At 47.8% G+C, this 26,921-nt stretch overlaps 1 protein-coding gene across 1 annotated transcript in view; it reads left to right on the top strand.

The window, feature by feature from the left end:
* Positions 1-7,427: 7,427 nt before the first annotated feature.
* The window catches only part of PLEKHH1 (pleckstrin homology, MyTH4 and FERM domain containing H1), a 43,529-nt gene continuing 24,035 nt past the window's right edge, over positions 7,428-26,921 (top strand). The window contains exons 1-4 of the mRNA XM_006760772.2: positions 7,428-7,581; positions 21,154-21,216; positions 22,126-22,275; positions 25,150-25,233. Coding sequence (XP_006760835.1) covers positions 7,456-7,581; positions 21,154-21,216; positions 22,126-22,275; positions 25,150-25,233 — 423 coding nt within the window. The 5' untranslated portion in view covers positions 7,428-7,455. The remainder of the gene's footprint in view (positions 7,582-21,153; positions 21,217-22,125; positions 22,276-25,149; positions 25,234-26,921) is intronic.

Below are 26,921 nucleotides of genomic sequence, written 5' to 3'. Positions count from 1 at the left end.
CCGCCGGGAGCGCCGGGAGCCGCGCGGGTCAGGCTGGGGAACCCGCACGCGGAGGCGAGGAGACGACTTTCGGGGGGAACCGGGATTGGGGACCGGCTGGATCCAGTTGCTCCCGGGAGGGGCCCACGGAGCGCACTTGCAGGCTCTCCGCAGCGTTGCCTGTGCTTTCGCTCGGTTTCAGCCCTCCCTCTGCCCTCCCCACCTCATCTCGGCTTTTTCTCTTCTGTGATTTCTCCGTGGTTCTCTTAGGGCTCCCAGAGGCAGGTCAGCCGTGCGGGAAAGAAAACAAGTTGGGCGTCAAGTGACACCAGGAGCTTTGTGTCCTACGAGCCTCAGAGAGGAATCGGTCACTAGGGACCAGGGGGCCTCCGTGGCGGGTGGCAGAGGCTTGGGAGTAGAGTCCGCTCCCTGTGGGGTCTCTCCCCACCAGGACACCTCCATAAGCTTTTGCTATGAATCCACCTTGTAAAACTCCTCCAGACAGAGCCGCAGTTCCAGCCGAAACTTCTGCTTGAAAGATCATTTTAATAACAATTTCAGTGGAAAAGTCACTGGTTCCTTCATCAGACTTTTTGGGACATAGGCGCCAGACACTGTATAGGGTAACATCACTTAACACTTTATAAAACACCAATCCCAGTGTTTCTACAGGTTATTATCTCCATTTTACAAAAGAGGAAACGCCCAGAAAAATTATTTGCCCAAGTTCACGTAACTAAAAAGTGGAAGAGGCCAGACCCAAACCCAAGCCTCCTAAATTCCAAGGGGTTTGGTCCACTGTCCAGCCACGCTCCCTCCGGGAGGCTGCTGAGGGGGCGGGGGTCTGCTCAGAGCTGGGTTATGGTGGGGTACACTCTGTGCTCCCCAACTCATTAACACTAACAGCTGAGGAAATGTGATGCACCTTCTGCCCTCTCCAGGAATCACCAGCTAAGAGGGAGAAGTTTGTACCTTCCACTCTCCTCCCCTCCTCCCCCTGCGCTCCTCCTCCTGGCCCCTTCTTGTCTCTGTGAGGCTGGTATCTGTCCAGAATCTGTGCTCCTTGTGGGTTGCAGAGCGCCTTACACATGCTGATGGTAGGGTGCCTTATACTCCTGATCCAGGTGACTTCCCAGCAGGCTGGCTGCTGAGCCCTCTCTCCCTTCTGTTAAAAACTAATTCAAAACTGCCCCCCTCCACCTCCTCTGTGGAGAAATGGACACTTTTTGTTGGCTGGAGTATGAATTAGAATAGCCTCAAAGGAGGGCAATTTGAACGATTTGGCCATTTAAAAATGTAAATTACTTAACCCTGCAATTCCATTTCTAGGACTTTATCCTTCAGATATATTCTGATGTGTATACTCATTGAATATTCATTGCAGCATTGTTTATTTTAACAAAAGGTTTCAAACAATAAAATATCAGTCAATAAGAGACTCATAAACACAGTCATGCACCACTTAACGATGGGGGTATGTTTTGATAAATGCAGCGGTTGTTGAGTTTGGCGATTTTCCGATTTCATCGTGTGCGAACATCACGGAGTGCACTTAAACCTAGGTGGTAAGCTTTCTGCACACTAGACTATTGCTCCTAGGTTATAAGCCTGGGCAGCGTGTGCCTATACAAAACAAGAGATTAAATCAATCACAAGACAAAGTGAGGCCATTAAGAGACTTTAATAAGTAGAAAGAGTACAGTCTAAAATAACAATAAAATGTATTGTGTAGTAAATACATAAACCGGTAACATCGTTGTTATCATCCAGTATTATGTGCTGTACACGATTGTATGTGCTGTACTTCTCTACGACGGGCAGCACAGTACGTTTGTTTACATCAGCATCACCACAAACGTGAGTCACGTGCATTATGACAACAATGACTGACCTAAGCAAAAGGAATTTTTCAGCTCCATTATCTTTTGGGAACCGTTGTATATGCACTTCATCACTGACTGAAGCATTATTATGTGGCACATGACTGTAAATTAATGTAGTAGCCACACAATACAATACAATAAAGCTGTTAAAAGCATGGAGGGGAAATGTATTGATACAGGAAGATCTCTAGGTTATATTAAATTCAATATGCCACCATTGTGTGTGTGTGTGTGTGTGTGTGTGTGTGTGTGCGCGTGAGCAACATATACATGAATGCTTGTGTATACACTGACTATCTCTGAAAGACACAGAAACCCATAACAGTGGTTGCCTCAGAGTAGAACTACGGTTGAAGTACAGGGGTAGGAAGAAATCTTATTTTTCATCATTTACCTTTTGGTTCAGCTTTCAGAAATAAAGAGATAAAGTCATTTTTTAAAAATCCCCTGACCTTCTCTTCGAGATGGATCTGGTGATAACACATCCGCGGGCCCCACCTCATATGCCCAGGGCACGGTGGGCTTGCCTTTGTTTGTTGGTAGTAGCCATCATTTATTGAGTGCTTACTGTGTGCCAGGCTTTAGAAATATTTCCTTTAGTTCTCAAAAAAACCCCGGCAGAGCGTGGTCTGTGAAATTGCCAATTTCGTATGGTTCAACCTAATGTTATTACCTCCTTTTGCAAATATTATTGCCCTCAATTTCAAAATGGAACTGAGGCTCAGAGAAGTTGAGCACATGACTTAAGGTCACAGGACTAATTAGTGCAGAGCCAGTATTCAGACCAAGGCCTGTTTGGCGCCAGAACACGGGATCTTAATTACGATACTTTGCTGTTTCTCCTTGCCAGTTTTGTTCTCAAGAGATGCTACTCCTGCTTGTCCTCGCCCCTTCTTTGGGTATTTAGATCCCAACACTGTAAATGTGATGTAAGCTCAGAGGAAGCTGTACCCTGTGTCCACTCACCCTCCCCCCAGCTCCATCCTCAGAAAGGGGGCACAGAGCTCTTCCTCTCTCATAGTTGGGCAGGTGATCAGTCTGATTTAGTGGAGCATTTTCAGAAGGTGGTAGTAGCCCATCACTAGCAAGTGGAAATCACAAAAGGTGCTCACACTCAGGAAGTGAACCATAGTGAGGTGACAAGGGAGAGCCCAGTGGGAATTCAGAACAGAGTCCCTGTTACCCTCTGATGCATCGACCTCTGACCTCTTTCTTCTAGGCTCTTGTATTGATTGGCCCCCTCTGCAGAGACGGTCCAGTTTATTCAGCCTGTAGACCTGAGCCTCGCAAGCCACCAGTCTGTATTTATCTTTATAAATTGCACGTAGGAATCACTTAACAAAAGTGGGTTGAGCCCTGGCTGGTTTTTCTCAGTGGTTACAGCACCAACCCATGGACTGAAGGGTTTTGGGTTCGATTCCCGGCCAAGGGCATGAACCTCGGTTGCAGACTCAATCCCCCCCACCCCTACCCCCACCCCCAGTCCTGGTTGGGGCGTGTGGAGCCAACCAGTCGATGTGTTGATGTTTATCTCTCTCCCCGCTCCTCTCTCCCTTCCACTCTTTCTCTACATCTCTAAAGATCAATGGAAAAAAATATCCTCAGGTGAGGATTTTTTGAAAAAGTTGGTTGAATTAAATTTAATCTCAGCATTTTGTCAATTTCTGATCAAACTCCTAGACTTGCCAGAGCCATCCCAGGTCAAATTTGTTTTCTCTGATGCAGGCCCCAGAGTCTAGAGTCACCTGATAACTAACTGTGACCTCTTATCACCATCCAGTCTACCCAAAGCCCCTTCCTCCAAGGCATATCCGTGGCTGTGAGCGCTAGTGGGAATCGAGAGAACTGGTTTCACAGGAGTGGCCATGAGTTGATCATTGTAGCTGGGTGGAGGGTACCTGTGGATTTATTGTACTGTTCTCCCTACCTATGTGTGTTTGAAGCTTTCCAGAATAAAAAGGGGGAAAAGTGTTGAGCTTGGTTTTGTCCTGATCGCATGTCCCTTCTCTCACTCCCTCATCTACTTTTGCCATCGATGCTGTATGTGTGTTAGGCCAGCCTGGTAGCATGAGCCTTCACGGCCACTGCGGCAGCATCTTCATGGAGAGAGGACGCCCTGTCTGTTGGGAGATCAGGATTCTTGGCCCAGCTCTGATACTGCGTAGCTCTGCGTCTCCGAGCAAGTCACAGCAGTGATGAGTTTTCTCATCTGTTCTCGGGGATATTGAGAGGGTAAGGAGAGAAAGATCGCTGGTGGCAATGCTTTCAGAAGCTAAGGACTGTTCTCTAAATGCATTACTGCCCATCCTTGTGCATCTTCATGGGATGTACAAGTGCAAGGTGACTTAGCAGGTGAGATTCAACTTACTGGTATCTTCCCTTCGCATCTCAGGTTTTATAGCTGCTGCTCTGACCACCTGCTGCTGTGGAAAGAGCCTCCAGGCCTTGTGCTAGTCAGCAGGGACCTTGTTCCAGATCTGTTTCGAAATTTCTTAGCTCTCCTCCCTGGTGGAGACAAGTCTGGCAGGATGCCAGCCCTCTGGCCGCTACCCCCGAGGCAGGGAGAGGATTAGCAGGCACCTGACTGGCTCAAAACCATGATGTCATGAAGGTGCTTGACTGGGGAAAGCAAGCACTCCCTCCCTTCATTCTAGGTGTGATCTCGATGTCAGGGCTGGGCAGAGGCCAATGACGTGTTTCTTTTATTGCCAAAGGCCCTGGAGATTGTGATCATTTGGGTTTCCACTCTCCCCCATGGAATCGGAGCCACAGCTTTGACAATTAATAAGAGGCAATTAAAATCCACCAACCTCTTTCAGCACCACAAAACAATTAAGTTTCCCCTGCCCCTTGGTTTTACTTGGGTGCTGATTTCTTTAGCCCTGGGCTAGGTGTAAGACTTTCAGATCCTAGTTTCAGATCTATCAATTTTTTTATTTTATTTTTTAATCTAAGGAAAAGCAAAAACTCCCTCAAAGGACAAAGCAAAGCAAGTGCAAAGCCTCAGGGCCTTCTCTGGAGGCCCCACAAGTTCTGTTTTGTCTTTTCGGCAGTGATCTTAGCCCAGAAGGTCATGTTTTGTTTCTGTCTTTTGTCTTCCTGCCCGTTCCTGTTGGTCCAGTCCTTTGAGGTGGGGATTGCTGGGAGGTCACAATGTCGGGATTGTTTGGGATGACAGTTCCGGCAGAGCAGGGCTGAGATCATACGTCCAGTGTTCTGAGCAACCCAGAACCAAAAGCCTTAAGACACCAGACCTGTCAGTGGTTTCATTGTTGGGCCTTTCTCTGCGGATCTATTGACCCTGTTTTCTAAATGAGTAGTCGGGACACGTGGAAAATGCCTGTGCTTAGGGAGTTTATGGTGTCAGAATAGTTGAGACCATAAACTGGAAAATCTGGAATATAGGCTCATCTTCGCGCCAACGATCCTGAAAGATCTTATAAAAGATTTCTTTCATCCTTAATAATCCACCCCACTCTTTGTGAAATCAGAATCTCCCGTTTCCCGATGGGTAAAGAGCGCGGTGGCTAAGGACAGGGGCTTTGGAATGAGGATCCAGCGGTGGAACTCTCTGTGTAAGCCAGCCAGGCTCTCGGTTCCTCGGTGTCCTCAGGTGAGACCGTGGACTGGCGCCCACCCCGTAACTCATGGGCTGTGAGGACTGAAGATACACGTGCCTGGCATACAGCAAGAACTCAGTAAATGATCGCTATTTGTGGTATGTAAGGGCAGAAAAATATAAAAGTTACATGTGAGGTGGGAATCAATATTGGTGGTTAACCCATGGAGGACAGGCTCTCTGGGGCTCCAGGGTCATATTTGGCGACAGTACAGGAGGTGGCTGGGTTTTCTGAGGCCATATGGCTCCTGTAGAAAGGGAAAGGGGGGGTTAACAAAAGAGTAAATTTGCATTAGGGAAAATTCCAGGCATACATTCAAGTAGAGAGACCAGTATAAAGAACCCTCATATACCCATCACTCAACTTCAGAAATTAACATTTTGATGCCCCTGTCTAGTGTGGCTCTGTTGGTTGAGCGTAGTCCTGGGCACTGAGACATCACCGGTTTGATTTGCAGTCCGGTAACTTGCCTGGGCTGCAGGCTCAATCCCCAAATGGAGGGCATGCAAGAGGCAGCTAATTGATGTCTCTTCTCTCCCCACCCCACTCCTGCTCCCCACTCCCCCTCTCCTTCCCCTCTCGTCTTCCCTCTCCCTGTCCCTCTCCCTTCTCTTTCTAGAATAAAAAAAACCCCATTTTTTAAAAAATTAACATTTTGATAAATCTTATTTCATGTATCTCCCTCCCCACCACTCTTCACCTCCTCCATGAAGTGTTTTAAAGCAAATCACAGACATTATCATTGTACCTATAAATCATATGTATTTCTAACAGATGACATTTTAAAAATACCAACTTAAAAAAATGAACAATCATTCTTTAAAATGACCTAATACTTGAGTTATCATATGTCAGGGTTTGGGACAGACCAAATTTATGCTTGTTGCCAAACACAACTATTAGTAGCGCTTTAGAGGGTTTTGTGTGTGTTTTTTTAAGTCCTGTGGCGGCTGTGTCTTCCAGCCTTTCTCTCCTCTGTGCTCACCTGTGCCGGTGTCTCTTCTCTCATGTGCACACATACATCCTTCATTTTCTCATTCCAGCTCAGTTTATCTTCTCTAAAAGGTGTCCAGGAGACCTCTGGGTAAATTCCCCTGACTGGAGAAATTATAGGTGTCTACTTGATTTGTTCTGAATTCATATGAAGTGTTTTCCAAAGATTTGTGGCTTTCTCCAGCGGCTGCAGCAAAAATATCTACCGTTTTCTGGTCTTCATTTCATAACTTAAAGGAAAGAATGAGAATCTGTTCCAGAGCAGAACATTCAATGACAACAACTGACAAAATCCCAGCTAAATAGGAAATTCAGAGCATTACATTTTCTTTCCATGTGTCCCCGTCCGACATCTACATAGCTGTGGTAGAACCAGGACTAACCTGGAAACCAGAGCTTTCCCTTCAGTTAGCTGTGTGAACTCAACACCCCCCCCCCCTTATACCTCTAGCACAGCCGGCCCCATCTCCATGGTCCTGTTTATCTGTATACTGATGAGCTATTGTGACTGCCTTGTAATTTTGCAGTTAGACTTTCTTGAAAAATGCAAATGCGAGAGACCTCTGTTATTTGTCTTTGCATCTCCAGTGCTTAGAACAGTGTCTGGCACATACATGTTTGTTGAGTGGCTAAAATCTTGTTACAAGGAATTGTTGAATGAAAAACCAACGAGCCCCATGTTTCACTTTTGTAAAAATGACACTAGGTTCTCGTTGTGGTTTCTCGGGTTGGTTTTGTGATGATCCCCTGAAGTCGCTCAACTGACATATGTTGAGACGTGACGCGCTGAGCCAGCGACAGGGGCCAGGGGACAGAGGGACAGGGGCTGGCTTAACCTCCCCGGCTCTGTTTTCTCCGTCCTCCTCTGGTCTCCTCTCCTCCTTTCCCCACGTAACCCTTCCTCCCACACTTACTTGTCGTTTCCTCTCTCTGTGTGCTGGTTCTCAGGGGTCCCTGAATATCCAGAAGTTGATTCCATCATGGCTGAGCCCAAGGTGGAGACCCGGACCAGCATGGACTGGCAGAAACGCTACCTGGCCCTGGAAACCCAGCTCGTGCGGTTCCGCCTGCAGGCCAGCAAGATAAGGGAGCTGCTTTCCGACAAGGTGAGTTCTGGAGAGCAGGGAGCTGCCTGCCCTCACTGCAGAGGCCCGTGTCAGAGAGGGCCAGCATTAGAGAGCGAGAGTTGGGGAGGGTGATCTTCCTTTTTGGGGGTTTATTTTATTTATTTTTAATCGAAATATATTTGATATAACGTGTAATTTAAGGTGTTCAACATATTAATTTGACACATTTATCTATTGTAATATGACTGCCATCATAGTGCTAATTAGAAGCTCTATCACATTATACAACTATCATTTCTTTTCAGTGGTTGGAATAATTAAATTCTAGTCTCGTAGCAAGTTTGATGATTATAATACAACTAGAGGCTCGGTGCACAAAATTCAGGCACTGGTAGGGTCCCTAGCAGCTGCCTGCTGCTGGCTGCCGGGCAGGTATTCCCTCCCTTCCCCCCAGCTGCCTGCCACCACTGCCAGGGCCTCCCTCCCCCTACCTCCGCCCCTTTGCCTGCCGCTGCCACCACCACCACTGCCAGGGCCTCCCTCCCTTCCCCTGGCCAGCCCCGCCCCCTGGTCGAACTCCCAGACAACTCCCGGTTGAAGGGACAATTTGCATACTACGATTTTATTATATAGGATACTGAGGTCTGTATTCACTATTCTGTGCATTTGATCCTTAGGGCTTAGTTACTACTCATTGCAGGAAGGGGAGCTTTGAATAAGATGTTTTTCACACATGCAAAGTGAAACCCACCCACGGTAGTTGTTGTTTTTAAGACCAAAATCAAAGCAGTGCAGTAAGCTGTCACCTGGCATTCTTCGCAGGGCACACCAATGAAGTGACACTAATCTGGGTTCTCCATCACCCTCTGAGTCACATGTGGCTGCAGTGCAGGTTCTAATATTCCCTTAACGTCTCTTCAATGGTGGGGAGGAGGACGTTTTAGGAGAAAAGACTGGAAATCTCCATCCTACTGCTCACCCTCTAGTAAGCATAGGAGCCGAGGAAGGCAGCTTGCTTTCCTGGTGACAAGGACACAGGCTTTGGGGCCAGACTTAACCTGGCTCGGCCACTTACTAGCCCTGTGACCCTGAGCAAGCCCCTTCACCTCTAAGGCAGGGACACAAATGCCTACCTGTTGGAGTTTCTTTGAGAACTTTATCAGATCACATGTACAAAGATTCTGGCATAGAATAGGTCTAAATGGGCACAATTATTATCTCTACAGACTTGGGTGGGCTGGTCTGGGAAAGTGACAACCATTTATAATGTTTCTATGGGAAGATACATTCTAAATGGCTGAGGAGTTTTTTTTTTAATGTTTTTATTGATTTTAGAGAGAAAGGGAGGGGAAAGGAGAGAGAGAGAGAGAGAGAAACATCTATGAGAGAGAATCATGTATTGACTGCCTCTGGCATGCCCCTCACTGGGGATCAAGCTGGCAACCCACGCATGTATGGGAATCGAACCGGGGACCTCTTGGTACATGGGCCAATACTCAACCAGCTGAGTCACACTGGCCGGGCTGAATGGCTATTTCTTTGGAGCATAACCCATCTAGAGAATAGACACCTGCACTTAAAAATGTATATATATAATCTTAATTGAATCAACCATTCTCTCTGTAGTTTTGTGTATAGTCTCCATCTGCTTAGCAAACCCTTCTTTCAAAGTACAAAAGTACAATTCATCCACTCCTCTCCAAGTAATGTCAAAGTCTTGATGAGTAAAGCCTCAGTAAGTGACTTGTGTTCAGAGTAGGCCCACAACCTGGAGTCCAGGAAGATAAGTTTCAAACTCGACCTTTTCGCTGCTGAGGGGAGTGGCCCTGGACTAGCCAGGACTAGAACTCATGAACCTTGGGCCTGTTGGCACTGCCATCTCGTTCAGGCTTTGCAGAACAGATTGGCAGGGTTCCTACGGATATGGTTCCGGCGCTGCAAATATAAAGGGTAGAATCCGCCCCCTCAGGGACCGGGAAGCAGGCCTTAGACAGGTGGTTTTCTGGACCACCTGTGCCAGAAACCTGGCGTGTTTGTGAAGCAGATGCATTCCTGGGCCCCACCCCAACCCTCCTGATTCAAGTCTCCTTGTTAATTTGCATCTTTAACAAGCTTCCAGAAATTGGTTTCAACACTGTAAAGCTTGAAAACCTTGCCTTAGGTCACGGTATTGGGAAAGGTGTGAGGGAAGGCAAGGATTAGTGGGGATCAGCCCACGGGTCTAAGCACATCTCAAAGGGAGGAGACTTCCTTTTGGTTATATGGACAATAAATAACCTAAAAAGTGGCCGTTATGAAACACCTAGGCATACTGCATTAAACATTTAACTACCCGTCTCGGTTTGAAGTCGCCCACTGGAAAAAGGAATCCTCAGCGGGCAGAATGAAGAGGAAAAACCCAACTCTGGCAGCTGAGTGGGATGGGGTGTGTGACTGGGCTCCCTTGAGTCATGAAAGGCTTGAGGCTTGAGTCTTAACATCTGTGGAGATAGAAATGAGGTCTGGCCATTTGGAAGCTGGGCCTGACACTGAACCTTCCCTGTAAAGTCAGGACTATTAAAGGGCTTTACCCTAAATGAAAGGTGGCAGAGAAAACACCCACCAGCGCAGGGAGATGGCGATGGCGGAACAGCTTCTCATACTCAGCCAAGGCTCTGGGCCAAAAAAAAAAAAAGTTACCTGAGAACCTGATGATACTGTTTTAACATTAGAATTTATACTATCCATGTGAATTAGGAACCCTAAGTCCTGGGCCAGAGATACCCCTGGGAGACCTTGTAGGAACAGACACAGAATCCCTTGGGGGGTGGGGGGAGCCTCAGTAAAGATGAATATATGATCTAAAATAACTAAATATTGAGAGACTAATGTACAGTGAGTGAGAGTCCAAATATACAATAAACAACTGGACTAGACACCCCCACCCCAAGAACTAATAATAATAGAACTGTTGGTAAGATACTGTAAATAAATGAGTTCAAAATATTGAAGACATAATGAAGTAATTGAAAACATGAGACAAGAATAAGGCACTATCCAGAAAGATCAGGTAGACTTTACAAAGAATCCAGTAGAACTGCTAGAAGTAAAAACATTTTTCATTGAAATTAAACGTTCAGTAGGTAGCCCTCATTGGGTATCTCATTTGTTCGAGGGTCGTCCTGATACAGCAGATTTGTGGGTTTGATCCCCGGTCGGGTACATACAGGATTCAACCAATGAGAGAGCGTGGATAAGTGGAGCAGCAGATCGATGTTTCTCTCTCTCTACCTCCTTTCCTCTCTCTCTAAAATTGATGAAAAGAATTTTAAATAAATAAATAAATGTTCAGTGGGTAGATTAGACACCAGATTAAACACCACTGAAGACAGACTTGATGAACGGAAATAGGGGCCTGAGGAAATCGTGCGGAATGCAGCAGAGAGAGGTAAAGAAGCAGAGGCTGAGACATGGATGCTAGAATGACAGGATCCTATCTAAGATTTCAGAAGTGGGGAAGGGAGTGAAGGAGAGCCAATACTCAAAGAAATAATGGCTTACAATTCTCCAAACTTGATTCAGGAAACAGAATGAGTGTAAGTGAGATAAATTTTATTTTAATCCATGCCTGTTGTATTAGCTAGATCGTAGTTTGGCTGTTGTAAGAAAGAACCCAAAATAGCAATGGCTTAAACCAGACAGATCCTTATTTCCTTCTCATGTAGTATCTCAGACAGAAGCAGCCTAATTCGAGGGTGGTCCCTGCTGCATGTTTGAAGGTGGTTTATCCTGATGTCCACCCAACCCCTTCCTTTTAAGTGCATGACCTGGAGGTTGCATTCATTCCTTCCTTCATATCACATTGGCAAAAACTCGGTTACCCAGCTGCAGGGAGATTGGACAGGATCGAGTTTTTCTGGATAGCTGTGTGCTCTGCTAAGTTGGAAGTTATATAAGAGAAAAGAGAACAGATGGGGAGCAGAACTGGGGAACAGTTAGCAGTCTGTAAGTCTAGAATTTGAGTCTAGAATAATAGTAATAACAAATAGATTATATAACTTTCAAATCAATTGAGCAGGGAAATGGAGTAAAGGAAGTCTATTAAATATAGGCAGGGAGAGGAAAAAAAGACTACCAAAAAGAGAGGAGTAAATAGCACAAAATGGAAAAGCAGAAATAAATCCAAATATATTGGTCACAAAGAGACATATGCAAGATGTGTATTGTATCACTGATGTATGAAAAATTGGAAATATTATAAATGTCTACCAAAAGGGGATGGTTACACATATTGAGTGTATTTGTACAATGGAATATAATATTGCAGTTCAAAATAAAACAAGTAGAGCTACATGTGTAAGGTCAATAAATCTCAAAAACCAACATTGAACAAAAAAGTCCAAAGGAACCGTAGACGGTTTGGCTCAGTGAATAGAGCGTTGGCCTGCAGACTGAAAGGTTCCGGGTTTGATTCCTGTCAAGGGCATATGCCCAGGTTGCAGGCTCAATCCCCAGTAGGGGGCGTGCAGAAGGCAGCTGATCAATGATTCTCTCTCATCATTGATGTTTCTATCTCCCTCTCTCCCTCTCCCTCCCCTCTGAAATCAATAACAATATATATATTTTTAAAAGTCCAAAGGATACATATACACATACATATACATATACATATACGTACATACTAGAGGCCCGTTTACGAATATATATATGTGTATATATATATATATATATACACACATATATACATACATATATATATATATATAAAACAATACAGTTTATGTAAAGTTTTAAAACATGCAGAATGGCAGTGCCTGTTGTTCAGGGGTATATTCAAACGGTAAATGCCAGAGGAGAGGGCAGCACTGGGAGAAGCACACAGGAGGCCTCAGCTATCTGTAGTGGTCCATTTCTTAAAACCATTTCTGACAAAAATTAAAATTTGACAAAGCTAAAAGGTGGATACACGTTCTTTTTTAAAAAACTGATCCACTACATGTTTCTGTTGGCCTGAAATATTTCATAATAAGACATCTTTTTTTGAGAAAGTATAGACAACTCATCCCTAAGCGCATAAAATTATTGTACATCTGTGTTTACTAAATAATTAGCCTCAGTTCTGAAACCCAAAGAAAGCACAGCTATCAGATCATTATATCAGAAGAACAGGAACACTTGTTAAATGTCGTGTGTATTTTAAAAAATGGTCACACAATGGGTTTGTCATGCTTTATTTAGACTATGTGTGAACTTAATATTTTCATTAATAAAGCTGAATTGAATCTGAAAAATGAGAGATGCTTGAAGTACCTCCCTCCCTATTCCCCAGGGGCCTTATGCACATTGTTCATAAATACTGACTTTCTCCACAGCTCCTTGGGTCTGGGTAGGTTGAACTTTCATATCAACCTCTTTTTCTCTTCCTGGCTGTTTTTGATCATCATGTAACTATAATGCCTTCCCATAAAAATGCTGGGGGCTCAGAGTGTGACTTGGGTAAAGAAAGGGGAAGCATGCAGACACAGGGCAGAAGAGACTGGGGTTGTGGGATGGGAGAGGGGAGAAAGATACCTTGAGTAGGGATCATGGGCTTGGGAGACGTAAGGAAGGAAGAGGGCTGAGACTTAAGGAAGAGGTGTTGAACCTCTTGGCAGGAATTCTTTCTTTCTTTCTTTTTAAACTTTATTTCAGAGGGAAAGGGGAATCATTGATCAGCTGTCCCCTACTGGGGATCGAACCCCCAACCCAGGCATGAGCCCTTGACTGGAATCAAACCCGGGACCCTTCAGTCCGCAGGCCAGTGCTCTATCCACTGAGCCAAACTGGTTAGGGCTTGGCAGTAATTCTTAAGGCCCTAAACACCATGTTGCTCAGTGTCAGGTCTGTGCCCGTCACCTACAGTCATCCCCAAACCAATAGGACAGGTTCAACAGTTCCCTAGAGACTTTCCACGCCACATCAAGGTACGTCTCAAATCCCAGGAAGAGATGATTTGGCTTACCCGGGGAGTTCTGCTGAGGCTGAACCCAGGTCCTATGTGTCTCTCCTCCCAGAAATTGCTTGTCAATCATCATCAATACCTACCTGCACCTGCTGAGCCAGGTCAACGGGCTCCTTTGGCCAGCCCTCTCACTAGTCTGCCCCTCCCCACAGCTTACTCACCTGTGTGGACAAGAAGCAGAGCCTGGATGACTGGTGGCCGCTCGCTCACTGCTGGCTGTCCTGCAGGGCTGGCCAAGCCTGGGTGTCTCCCAGGGGACACACCCTGCCTGGGATCAGATGCCGCCCATTGGCTGCTAAGGCTTGGAAACATGCCCTTCCTCCGTCCCCACACAGCCTACTCGTACCTGACTTCCTCTTGCAGAACTGCCATTCCACACATGGGATATCTGTGCTAAAAATAAATGTTTTTAAAGAAAAAATGTCAAGGCTACCAGATAATCCCTCACCCAAGGGTGAGAGGAGAGGAAGGGTGAGAGAGGAGGCAGTAGTAAACTTTGTTTCTGCTATTATACCTCTCAGGGTCTGGTGTGCTGCTGTTATGAACATCCAGGGCCACCCCTTCTGGAGCCAGATGAATTGGGGGTTCTCTTTCCATCCAGGACAGGAGTCAAGGGAGTGGCTCATGTCTAAGGTTCACATCTGCACTGCTCCCTGGGCGGGGCATTCCCCCAGCCCTCTTCCCGTGTGCTGAAGAAGTCACCGAGGCGCGTCAGACCCATTTAAAACTGGGAGACCGTCCTAAGAGATGGGTATTGAACGTCCTTTGGACTTCTTTTATTTATACGAAACCTGTGCCTCCGTCATCCCATCAGAAAACTGGGAATGTATCATCCACAAAAGCGTTTTGTAGGAAGTATCATGATGGGCATGGCCGTCAGTATTAGAACTGCTGGAGGTTTTACACTTTTTACTTATTTACTCCCTCTCTGCTGCCAAAGGGGATTTGAGTGGGTTTATTAAAAAGAATAAATAAGTAATAAGATAATTTTCATTTTTTAGTATATTTTTAACTGGAGTAGCTTTTCCCCGTGTCCCGTTGCAGTGGGACCGTGTGCACTTCCTGTTCTCTAGAATCACTTACTAATTTCGCCAACCAAGATTTGGAAATACAGCCACTCGGCTTTATATTTACACATCAACAGTTTGTAATTCAGGGCTTTTTAAAAAATGTATAAATGGATCAGTTTCCTTAAACAAAAGAACAATGAACATTGCTCCTCCCCCCTCAGACTGTGGATTACACAGAATCAGCGATTCAGTTCAGGCATCCACTTCGCAGTATATAGCGAGAACACGGGGCCAGTAAAACACCCTTCACTACCTCAGAATTTGTGGAAGGGCCAGGTACTAGGAAAGGGGAGCCCCAGGACGGTGAGGACCGGTTGGAAATGTGTTGAAGTCTGCCGAAAGCCGTCTCAGCCAGCCTTAGCAGCTCTCTGTGCTGACAAATCTGACTGGCTTGGGGAGCAGGTGCCTTCTAGGATGTTTATTCACTGTGTGTGAGCGTGTGCGTGTGCGTGTATGTGTGTGTGTGGGTGTGGAGAGAGTACGTTTTTATTGTTTTCCTTGCCCCTTGTTATTTGTAAGGTCCACAATAATAGTATTTCTAGGAACCACAGCATCGATGGAGCTCTGTACTCCTGTGAAGCCATTCCAGAAGCCGGTGCTGAAGGGGCTCGGCCCGGGGATGCACCCCCAAAGGAATCAGTTAGCTTTGCTTTGCGTTCTGTGGCCAGTCGCGTGTTTTTCAGGAGGTGGTCTGTGGACCACCCGCATCAGGATCGCCGGGATTTTCTTTTCAGGCACATTCCTGGGCCTGTCCTCAGACTTCCTAAATAATTACCTCTGTGGGCACAGCCCAGGAATCTGCCTGTAAGAGCCCACGTGCATCTTTCCACCCCTGAAAACCTGAGATCTACCATCACGAACTCCTGCCAGGAGTTCCTGGCTCAGGCCACTGCTCAGGGCCCCGTTCTGCTGTCCTCCTAGTGCAGTGATGGCAAACCTATGACACGCGAACTCATTTTTTTGGTTGGTTTTTCTTTGTTAAATGGCATTTAAATATATAAAATAAATATCAAAAATATAAGTCTTTGTTTTACTATGGTTGCAAATATCAAAAAATTTCTATATGTGACACGACACCAGAGTTAAGTTAGGGTTTTTCAAAATGCTGACATGCCGAGCTCAAAAGGTTCGCCATCACTGACCTAGTGGATGCCTTGAGCACCATGTGCCCAGAGGAGGTTCTGGGGGGCAGCAGTGGGACCTACAGACAAGACTTAGAGCCCTTTCTCTCCTTCCTCGTCTATAGCAAGATACCAGGGCAGCCCCACAGTTGTGTATCTCTATATATAAAAGCCTAAGTGACTGTTCAACTGGTCGCTATGATGCACATTGACCACCAGGGGGAAAATGCTCAATGCAGGAGCTGCCCCCCGGTGATCAGTGCACTCCCATAGCGGGAGCGCTGCTCAGCTAACCAAAGGGCACAGCTGCGGGGGCACAAGCCTCTCCTGGGGAGACCGTGGCGGAGCGGCAGCAGCAGGCTCAGTGGGGCTGGGATGAGCGGGAGTGGCGTGGTGCCAAGCCAGGCTTGGGCTCCTCCCTGGCCACCTGCCACTTCACGCACTACTACATCCCTCAGGGGGATGTTGGACTGCTGGTCCACACACAGGCCGCGCCAAGGGACCCCACCAGTGCATGAATCCATGCACTAAGCCTCTAGTTTTATATATTTGGGAATAAGCATATCTACTTAAAAAATAAAGTTGAAAACCATTATCTTTGATTAAAGCAGATTTAACAGCTAAAACTGGGGTTTGCAATCTCAAATGCTTGCAGGTATCTTAGATAAGTGACACGGTGGGTTCCGGGGAGGATTCCAGGGAACGTGCTGTAGCTAGAGGAGGGAGTGGTTATTACCACAAGAAAATATAACCCTAGTGCAGCGGTTCTCAACCTGCGGGTTACAACCCCTTTGGCAGTCGAACGACCCTTTCACAGGGGTCGCCTAAGACCATCCTGCATATCAGATATTTACATGACGATTCATAACAGTAGCAACATTACAGTTATTATGAAGTAGCAACAAAAATAATTTTATGGTTGGGTCACAGCATGAGGAACTGTATTTAAAGGGCCAGAAGGTTGAGAACCACTGCCCTAGTGCGTCCAGACCTCCTGAGTTTTCAGGAGAAGCTGAAGTCGTGCCTTGTTTGTGGAATGCGGCTTTTTCTGGGACACATGAGAGGCACCGTGGCTGACGGTACAGTAGACTCTGGAGCCAGTCCTCCTGGGTTTGAGTCCTGGCTCTGTCTCTTAGCTGTGTGACCTCAGGCAAGTTACCTAAATGCTGTAGTCAGTTTCCTTATCTGTACAACAGGGATAATAGGACCCATCTCCTAGGATCGGGATGAAAGCTAAACAAGTTAATACACGGAAAGCACGTAAGCCAGTGCCAGGCACATGGAAGTGCCTGACTTTTCTATATCTGTGTCGGCTGAATGCCCACAGTATTGTTGGTCTTACAAGACACTCTGTAGGCTGATGGTTGGCAACCTCTGGCTTAAAGCCATTCTTTCTGTAAATGGATCAATGGATCCTAACTAGGATAGTCATATAAGTTATCTAAACCAGGACACTTTTGAGAGAGGAAGGAGGCCCTATTACTAATGATTCCAGATGAACAGCCTGTCCCAGCCAAACTGTGCTTGGTCCTAAGTGCCATCTTTGTATATGAAAAACCAGCAAGTAGCTTCTCTCTGTGTCCTGCTGGGTAAGTGCCAGGTTGTACACACGAGTTTATAGGAGGCGTCCTGTGCAATCTTCAACAGCAACAACCCTGGCGGGGGGGGGGGCGGTTTAAGACCCGTTAACTCTCTTTTTTACTGGTGGGGAAACTGAGGCACGGAGAGGCTAAGGGACTTATCTAAAGCCACACCATGACACCATGGCAGAGCCGGTCGGGTTCCGGAGCCTTCGTGCGTACCTGTACCGTTTTCTCCAGTGGGTGCACGGCAGTGGTAAGGACATCGAACCTCCTGTTCAAAGGGAAGCTAAGGCCCCGGATGGCATGGTTCTTGGCTCAGGCGACTGCTCAGCACTGGGCTGTGCCGGGAGCGCGGGGCAGCACTGGCGCTCCCGCCGCCGCGGGGCTGGTATTTCACAGCATCGCCGAGTATGAGTGTTACGAGGAGCCGTGGACACGGGGATTAAGTACCAGGCCGGTGCCAAGTGCATTTCATCAGGTCCCTGCAGCCAGTTCCCAGGCAGCTCGTGAGTTTCATGTGCGCGTCGCAGCTGGTGAAAGTGGATCCTGCCTAAAGTCAGCCGCCTAAACCTGACACCTCTGTGGCTGGCAGGTCACCCAGGCCCCCAGACTAAAGGACAGCTGAGGACACGGTCCTAAGGAACCCTGAGAGGAGAAACGGGGCTCATGAGGGGTGGCCCACCCCCTGCAGCGTCGCAGAGCTCCAGGTGTGGCCCTGTGACAGGTGCAAAGAATGATCTGCCCTCGTGAAAGGGGTTGGTGCTGGCATTGAGGGAGGGTACCCGGCGTGGACACTCCAAGGGCTGGTTCAACGGCAACGGGGAAAATGTGTTTTCATAAAAAACGGAGGGAAGCGCGTTAAACATTCTCGTCAGATGGGGACAGCAGGGTTTTGGTCGTAGTTGGAGTGCGGTGATGGATACGTAGATGGTTCTTAGACTCTTTTTAAAACGTTTCGGATGTTCAAAAGGCCTTCCACATTCAGAAACTAGTTTTAGAGGAAAAAGAATACACCAGCATGAAGGTGGATACAAAATGCTTTGAGTCTCAAGTGTCCTTGCCGAGAAGATAAGAGCAGCTGGGAGGATCCGCAGCCACGAGGGCCCGTGGCAGCCCGCCCAGGGCTGGGAGGAGCCCTTCCTTTCTGTCTGCTTTGGTGATAGCACCCTTTAAAGGGACATTAAATCTTGAGGGAAAAAATGCTCACTATGTTGTCAATAATGGAGCGATGGCTGGCTCTGACCAGTGTCCTTGGCCACTCTTTACCCAAATGGAAAGGTCTAGCTGGGAAGTAGGACTCAGTCCGTTCTATTCTTCACTCTACCTTGGTTCTCCATTTGTAAAATAGGAAGACGAGTTTTTCCATCCGACGAAGTGAGGACACATCAAACAGGCAGTGCAGGAGGTCACACATATGAATGCCCACTCCCTATGGAAAACCTGTGTCTTCTGAGCTGCAGAGCAGATGTTAGATCTAAATGGTCCAACTGACGGTCAATCTAGGAGACTTGTCAAGAATCCAAAGCCTTCCCATTCAGTATGTCATTGTATTCTGAAATGCTCCCAGTCATTGCATTATTTAGACTTGTTTCTGATGAGGGCAAACTCCAACTCTGGCTGGCTTAAGCCAGTAGGGACTGTATGAGGAGGATCTGGGACAGCTCACAGAACTGAAGGAACTACCTAGTGATCAAAATGTGGTGAGTTGGTGTATGTTCTCAGATGCAGTCCCCTGGCTCTTGTCTCTGGTCTTTCAATCCCAGATTTCAGATCCCTGGGAGAGAGAACCTGATTGGCCCAGTCAGATCTGGTGTCAGAGTGGGGAGGGTTATTTGGTGCTAATCTGGTCACTATAACCCAGGGGTGGGCAAACTTTTTGACTCGAGGGCCACAATGGGTTCTTAAACTGGACCGGAGGGCCGGAACAAAAGCATGGATGGAGTGTTTGTGTGAACTAATATAAATTCAAAGTAAACATCATTACATAAAAGGGTAGAGTCTTTTTTTTTTTAGTTTTATTCATTTCAAACGGGCCGGATCCGGACCGCGGGCTGTAGTTTGCCCACGGCTGCTATAAGCCACCACTGTGTGTCAACCACCCCCCACCAAGTAGAATTCTCTTTGTGTCGGGCAGCCACCCTGAAACCATCATGTTGTTTCATGCTGTGCTGTTATCTTCCTTGTAGCTGCAAGCATATGTTTGAAGGTCAAGGGACTCCTGTAAGAAAGGCCCAAGGACTGTTTGGTTTTAGAAAGATCATCTGGCTCTGATGTTTGTGTCTGGCCAGAGCTAACCCGCCAAATCAGGTTTGAATTGAGAGGTTTGATCATGATTATTAAACCCAGGAGAGGAAAGAAGAGGTGTAGGTAGGCATCCATGGCCTGAGCACATGAACACCTGTCACAGGCGGTCCTGTCCATTGGGAGCCCGAGGAGCATTTTGTTTTACATCTTGAGTTTTACTAGGGAACATCAGATCCTTTCCAAGGGAATGTGCACTGAAAACATCTGTGTCTCCCCCATCCCCCAAAAGAGGGGAAAAATGGATGAGGCAGGGCTGCCCTGAGGAAAGAGGTGCCCCAGGTTCTTAAGTGTGAGCTACTTTGAGGTGACTTTCCGTGCCTCCTCTTTCATCCTTTAATCAGGGAGAGAAAGTGAGAGATTGGGAAAGAAAAGGGATCGCTCAGTTCACGTGTGAATATCAAGTCATCGTCCAGGCCAAAAGGAGAAGGTTGAGGAGCTGGAGCAAAGGCCATATCTGCAGAGCTGGGTGGGCGAGTGCTGGGCTAGAGCTTGGAACGTAGGGCCTGCCCGGCCGCAGGGCGGACGAGGCTGGGATATGGTGCCTCTGATGTATGTTTCATGACTATGTGTTGCTCTGGGGCAGGGCAGGGCCGTTGACGGAGTAGGGTTAGGGTTAGGGCGTGGGACTAGGCCTTGGCATGTGGCGTGGCATTTGACGGGAAAATGGGGTGTGACTCAGCTCTGCTTCTGCAGGGCCTTTGTGTGATGGTGTGTGGTTTGGGCAGTGCATAGCCGAGCCCTGACCAGGGGCAAGGTGGGAGCTGATATCCAGCCACACTCCACTCGCCAGCCCATGAACTGGCAAAACTGCAGAGATGCCATGTGGGTAGGGCTGCTGAGCAGGTCCTGAGACTCAAATGGTCCCTGACAGACATCTGTGTACAAGGACGTTGGTCTCTGTGCGTGGGCCAGCTGGCTTAAGTTTCCAGAATTACCAGCTTCCTCAGGCCTGGATGACATGCCTCTCCTGATAGCAAGATAGAATTTTTAAAATGTGCCATGAGCCCGTCTATTTCTTTAAGATTCAAGAATCCCAACAGGATGATATCTGTGAATGCCATTACAGTCAGGGTGGGGAAGTCTTTGTCCCCAGCCAGTGAGCTGTTCCGAGGTGGGAAGGAACATTCTCACTGATGAAACGGTGGCAGCTCCATGCCAGGCACATGGGTGAGCAGCGGCAGGGCACTGTCTGTGACCCAGGGTTGAGGGAGGGAGGCCTCAGGGAGAGGAGACCGGAGGAGGACTGAGACTGGGGTGGGGGTGCCTCCAGAAGAGTGACAACCCTACTGCTGACCCTCCCTGAGAACCTTACACAAGGAAGGGGAAGAAGGCTTTTACTCCCCCGGCAGGAGGACAGCTCCATGGGCTCTTCCCCTCCCATGAATTCAGGGTATGAGAGCCACGTGTTACCCAGACACCCTTGAGCCCACTTGAGATGGGCGGTTCCAGCCTGGCCTTGGGGATTGTCTCCACAATTCACTTGTGTTGCCCTGATGTCATGTGCACAGTAGGGACACCTCACCTACATGTCCTCTTTGTCTCCGGTTGAGCAGATGCAGGAGCTGGAGCAGAGGCTGCAGGAGGCCGAGCAGAGAGCAGAGAACGCAGAGACCCAGGTAACGGGGGGAGGGGATTGAGAAGAGTGTGCAGGGGAGCTGACCATTGGCCTTTCCTGCCCCTTCCCATGAACTCTCGTGGACCTACTCATCACACTGATGAGCTTACAGGGACAAGGAAAACCAGCAGTCATGCGTCAGAACTGCTAACAGACGAAGGTGCATGGAGCTTTCTGTGGGAGCGAATGAGTCTTTGGTTAATGGTCAGTGCAGGGAGTGGGTGAGTGGACTAGTCCATATAGACTAGGTTTTATGCTGAGGTAACAAGTTAAGTCTGACATCTCAGCGGTTTATCACATTTAGTTCTCACTCATGGTACCTCTCCACGGAGGGTGCGCCAGGGATTCTGCTCCACACAAGGATTCAGGGATCCAGGCCAACGGAGCTCCCCATCCTCTAGCTGGGCCATCTGGAACATGCAGCCTCCTTGGTTGCCATGGCAAGGAAAGGGAGCTGGGTGCGTGTGCACCGGCTCTTCAATAGCTTGAGCCCAGAAATCCGTGTCCTTCCTCTCAGGCCCACTTACTGGACAGAATTCCATGCCCCTCTCACTAGTGGGGCCGGAAATATCGGGAAGCCATGGACATGCAGTGAGCAGCAAATGTCTGCCAGCGTGAGGCGGGAGCAGTTCCTCTCCAGGGCTATCTGTCCTGCCCGGCTCACCCCCACGTGGGATCCAGAATTAGGGGACCCAACACCCACCTGTTTCTCCCTGTCATTTCCTTTTTTTTTTTTTTTTTTGCCCAGATGAGGCTTAATAAATGGTCATTGAATTAATTGGCCCAACTGCTCTGGGTAAGGGTTCTGCCTGGGAGTCATGGGCTGGGGTATCAGGAAGTGTCCCTTCCCATGTTAGTGGCCATTTCATACAACACATCCCAACCCTATGAGATGCTTGGTCCTTTTCAGGTGAGTGTGATGGAAGAGAAGGTGAAACTCTCCAATCTGAAGAATGTGGGCTCCGCAGGCAGCCTGCACCGGAAGTACCAAGACTTACTGAAAGCTGTGCAGGGCAAAGATGAGCGCATCGGCCAGCTGGAGGCACAGCTGGAGAAGCAGGTAAAGGCACTGGGCAGCCTAGCGGAGCGCCAGCGCCCTCTGCAGCACCTGCACCCATCGGCCCCGGCTCCTTGAGCAGAGCCTCTCTGCTCGCCCCTCCCGTGGTGGGGAGCTCACTCCCTCTTGAGCCTGTTCTCTTGTGTGGTGATTTCATTACTGGGAGGTTCACTAGGAGCCAGGCAGGGGATACAGAGGGACAAGGACCTTGGAGGCGGACTGATCTGGGTTTCAGTCCCACCTCTGGCTCCTGCTGCTCTTGAGCTATGGGCTGGTCACCTAAGTCGCTGCTTCTCATTTTGCGCATCAGTAATATAGGGGCTGTCCTACGTCAGGGCTGTCAGGTGGGTGCAGGAGTGATGCGTGTGTTGTATCAGGCCGGGGGTTGGTATCTGGTAAGGAGAGCTGTCCTTCCCCTCCCTGGTATGTGCCCTGCCAGCATGAGGGACATAACCTTTGGCTGGAGGATCGGAGCAGCAGAGCTGGCCCAGCAGCCTGGATTGGCCAAGGTTTCTCAGTGGCCCTGAGTCCATACATGGCTGCTGCTGCTGAAAGCGGCCTCCTGTCCTGAGGCCATGGGAGCCCAGGAGCAGCCACTGCCCTGCGTCCCAGCTACAATCACACCCCAGCTCCGGAGAGGACGCCTGGAACATCCCCCACCTGCTCCCCCTGCCCAGCCTCCTCCCCTTCTCAGTCTCATTAACTTCATTCTAATTCTGTCCCTTCCCCCCGCCTTTGGCCTTACCTACCAACTTTTCCTGGTGCCCGAGCTCCATCCTTTCCAACAAATGACCCCTCAGCGTGGCCAGATCACTTTTAATTTTCCACATGTGCCATCTCCATAAAGGTCCCGGGTAATCCTGGCAGTACCTTCCCACCGTCATGGGCAAACACACATTCACCAGCACTCGCTGGCATTTCCTTTGTGGATGTGGCTTTGTAATCTGTGGGGCACCAGGAGTTCCTGGAAAATCACGGGAAATAGAATTCAGACACGTGGAATCTAATCAGTCCCCATGGATTTCAGAGATTCCTTCTCTTGAGTGATTCATAGTTAGGTCAGAAAAAAAATCGTTTTCCAGCAATAATAGGTCAAGATCAGACTAGAAAGAATGCTGCTCTGTAAGTCAATAGACCGGGTTTTAGGCCCAGCTGTGCCAGGAACGGACCCGGGCAAGGCTTTCACCCCTCGGGCCTCCGTGTCAAAGTACGTCAGGGGTCGGTCCGCAGACTTTTTCCATAAAGGGCCAGATAGCAAAGATGATTGGCTTGTGGGCCACATGACCTCTATTGCAACTACTCAACTCTGCTGTGGTAGCGTGAACGCCGCCCTTGGCCACGTATAAGTGAATGGGCGTAGCTGGGTTTCAGTACGCTTCATTTCCAAAAATAGGCAGGCAAAGGGGGTCCAGGACCAGCAGAAGGCTGGGTTTGGCCTGTGGGCCAGTTTGCAAGCCCCTCACGCAGATGACCTTAACGTAAGGTCTTTCCAGCTCTGCAGTTGTGAGTCGAGTCGGACATTTCCATATTCCCATCTCATCTGCGCAGACGCCCTTGTTTGGGGCTTATGTCCATCATACATTTATGAGGTAGTTTTTCCCCAGAAGTGTAACCAAAGTCCTTATTGCTGGTCTCTGAGCTACTCCAGAACATCCCGCATCTCCATGCATTTAGGTCAGGGCACTGTGCTCGCTGTAGAGCTGGTTGAGTACCTGGGCCTCAGGCACCGTGCTGGGCCCTTGTGACTTCATGCCACAGTGCTCCGGGAGGGAGCTGGGCGTCCCCCGGCCTGGAGGTGACATGCAGGCCCGAGGGTTGGGTGCCCACAGCAGATGAACCTCCGAGGCAGAATCAAAGCCCCCACGCCTGACTCCTTCTAGCCTGGGCTGTGTGCTTTCGGGACAAACCTCTCTTTTCTGTCACCTTCTGTACTCTCTTGATTATTTTGAGGGAATGGTGGTTCTCATGTGCTAATTTGGCTTTGTTTTCTGTTTTTAACTGCAAAGATAATACACGAGTCTAGTAAAAAATGCAGAAAGCCCAGAAGAGGATAAAAGGACATTTTCCTCTGTCCCCGATCCTTCCTTCCTACTCCTCCCTGTGAGCCGCTGTTCATTGTGAACGTGTCTCGTGCAGCAAAGCACAGCATCCTGTCTTCGTGTTTATTTCTCCCTTGTTTGTGGAAATTTGGTGATTTTCAGTGTTGCGTTTTTTGCCTTTGGTGCTTTATCAAATGGCAACGGACGATTCCTGAGCAGGGGGTGTATTAGTTCAGTAGTATGTGCATTTAAAACAGATATTGACAGATATTCTCAAATTGCTCCCAGAAAGACTTAGCCGGTTCAGGTCAGAAGGATCGTTTTCCAACATTTTTGATAATTTGGGACAATATTAAACTTTTAAATTGTGTTAGTCTGATAGAGGAAAATGATGTCTCCCTTTTGTCAGATTTCTCAAAATGATGATGGAGACTGAACAGCTTTTTCATGGGTTTTGTTACCTCCTTTTTCTGTTGATTTCCTGTTCACATCCTTTGGGTTGTTTATTCCAAATTAGACCTTTGTATGTGTTTGTAAATCATCCTCCAGTTGGTCTTTTGATTTTGTCGAAGGGATTCTTTTCGTTTTGGGCCAGATAGTAATTTATCATGATGGTATAGATTTATTAGCCTTTTTCTTCATGACTTTTTGGGATTTCTCTATGCTTTGGAAGGCTTTTCCCACTCTAAGAATATTAAACATATTCATAAGTGAATTTATTTTTTTCTATTAGGGCACCCTGTACAGTCGCCTAATATTTCTTCTCAGGGTTTCCCGCCTTGAATTATTCACTAAAACAGTGACTTGTCATTAACTGAAGGTCCTCTCTCTCTTGTAGAAGCAGATGAGAGCTGAGGAAGCAAAGATTGTTCAAGAAAAAGCTGCAAAGATCAAGGAATGGGTGACCCTAAAGTTAGGAGAGGTGAGCCACACACTCTTCCACAGAGCCTGGAATGGACGTGAATTGCCCGCGCCCCTCAGCCTTTTCCTGCTTCCTGTGTGAGGGGCCTTGACCGATCTTCATTTTGTTAACCATGTGCCCTTCATTCAGCCTCAATGCTGAGACCCTCCACTCACTTTCCCTTCCTCTGTCGGCTGGGTTCCCAGAGCTCCCGAGTCGCTTTGTGCTGTAAGTTTGGGGGAAAGGAATGAGCCTCACTTCTGTAGCGTCACATCTGTTCCCACTGAGGAGCACACACGGTCCTCACCGTCCACTCTCTCCACTTTCTCCTCTGTTCTCTCCATCCCTTTTCATGTTTAAAAATATACTAAGTTGTACCATTGCAGCTGGGTTTCCAGTGTAAATTGTAGTGGCATTAAGTACTTTCACAACCATCTCCACAGTCTGTTTCCAAAACGTTTCAGCGCCCCAAATAGAAACCCATTCAACACTAACTCCATTCTCTCTTCCCTCCGCCTCCCAGCCCCTGACAGGCCCGGTTCTACTTTCCACAAAAGCCATCATCTTCGTAGTTCACCACTTGCTATAGCTTTGTTTAGGAAACTCGGGACTAGAAGCTACAGTGCTACTAACAGAACAAACAACAAACAGAAACAATAAAAAACCTCTTTCTAAACACAAGGAGAAGGAATTAAGGTCTGGAAAAGCATGGAAGCTCATTTGTTCCCCTCTGTCCCGACACATGTGGCCACACCTGTAGCGGGTCATCTGTCCCCTTCTGTGGACACACATCTCAGGTCGCCTGCTAGGTTGTAAGTTCTTGGGGTCAGAGCTGATGATTGCATAGCCCGGACTTCTTGCTAAAAGGTATGCTGGATTTCATTTAAAAGAAATGCATCCTTAGCCATTTGGCTCAGTGGATAGAGCGTTGGCCTGTGGACCGAAGGGTCCCTGGTTCGATTCCGTTCAAGGTCACAAACTCAGTGGCAGGCTCCTCCCTGGCCCAGGCCCTGGTCAGGACTCGTGCAGGAGGCAACCAATGGATGTGTTTCTCACATATCGATATTTCCTTCTCCCTTCCACTTTCTCTAAAATCAATGGAAAAATATCCTTGGGTGAAAATTTTAAAAAAAATAATTTTTTTTTTTGAGAAATGCATCAACCACGAGGATGGATCTCATAGACATCGTGTTGTTCAAAAGAAGCCCGACACAGAAGTACATGCTGTATAATTCCATTAGTATAAAGTTCAAAAACGGGTACAACAAAATCCATATGGCCTTAGCTGTTCGGCTCAGTGGGATAGAGCTTTGGCCTGCAGACTAAAGCGGCCCAGGTTCGATTCTGGCCAAGAGCACGTACCTCGGTTGCAGGCTTGATCAGTCCCTGGCCCTGGTTGGGGCACGTGCAGAAGGTGACCAATCTGTGTGTCTCTCTCACATTGATGTTTCTCTCTCTCTCTCTCTCTCTCTCTCCCCCTCCCTTCTACTCTCTCTAAAAATCAATGGAAAAATACTCTCGGATGCAGATTAACAACATTTTTAAGAATCAATTTGTGTAAGGATTCATACTTAGATGGTAAAACCCAGAAAGCAGGGCAGTGAGTCCCTTAAACTTAGAAGAACAGTTGTCTCTGGGGAGGGAGGGACGTGTGATTAGAAAAGGCAAGCCCAGGGCTGTCGGAAGGCTGAAAAATTCCTTAACCTGGG

This window comes from Myotis davidii, unplaced genomic scaffold (genome assembly GCF_000327345.1).
Source record: "Myotis davidii unplaced genomic scaffold, ASM32734v1 scaffold17, whole genome shotgun sequence".
In the NCBI taxonomy this organism is placed as follows: Eukaryota; Metazoa; Chordata; class Mammalia; order Chiroptera; family Vespertilionidae; genus Myotis; species Myotis davidii.
This window is presented reverse-complemented; position numbering and strand designations above follow the sequence as displayed.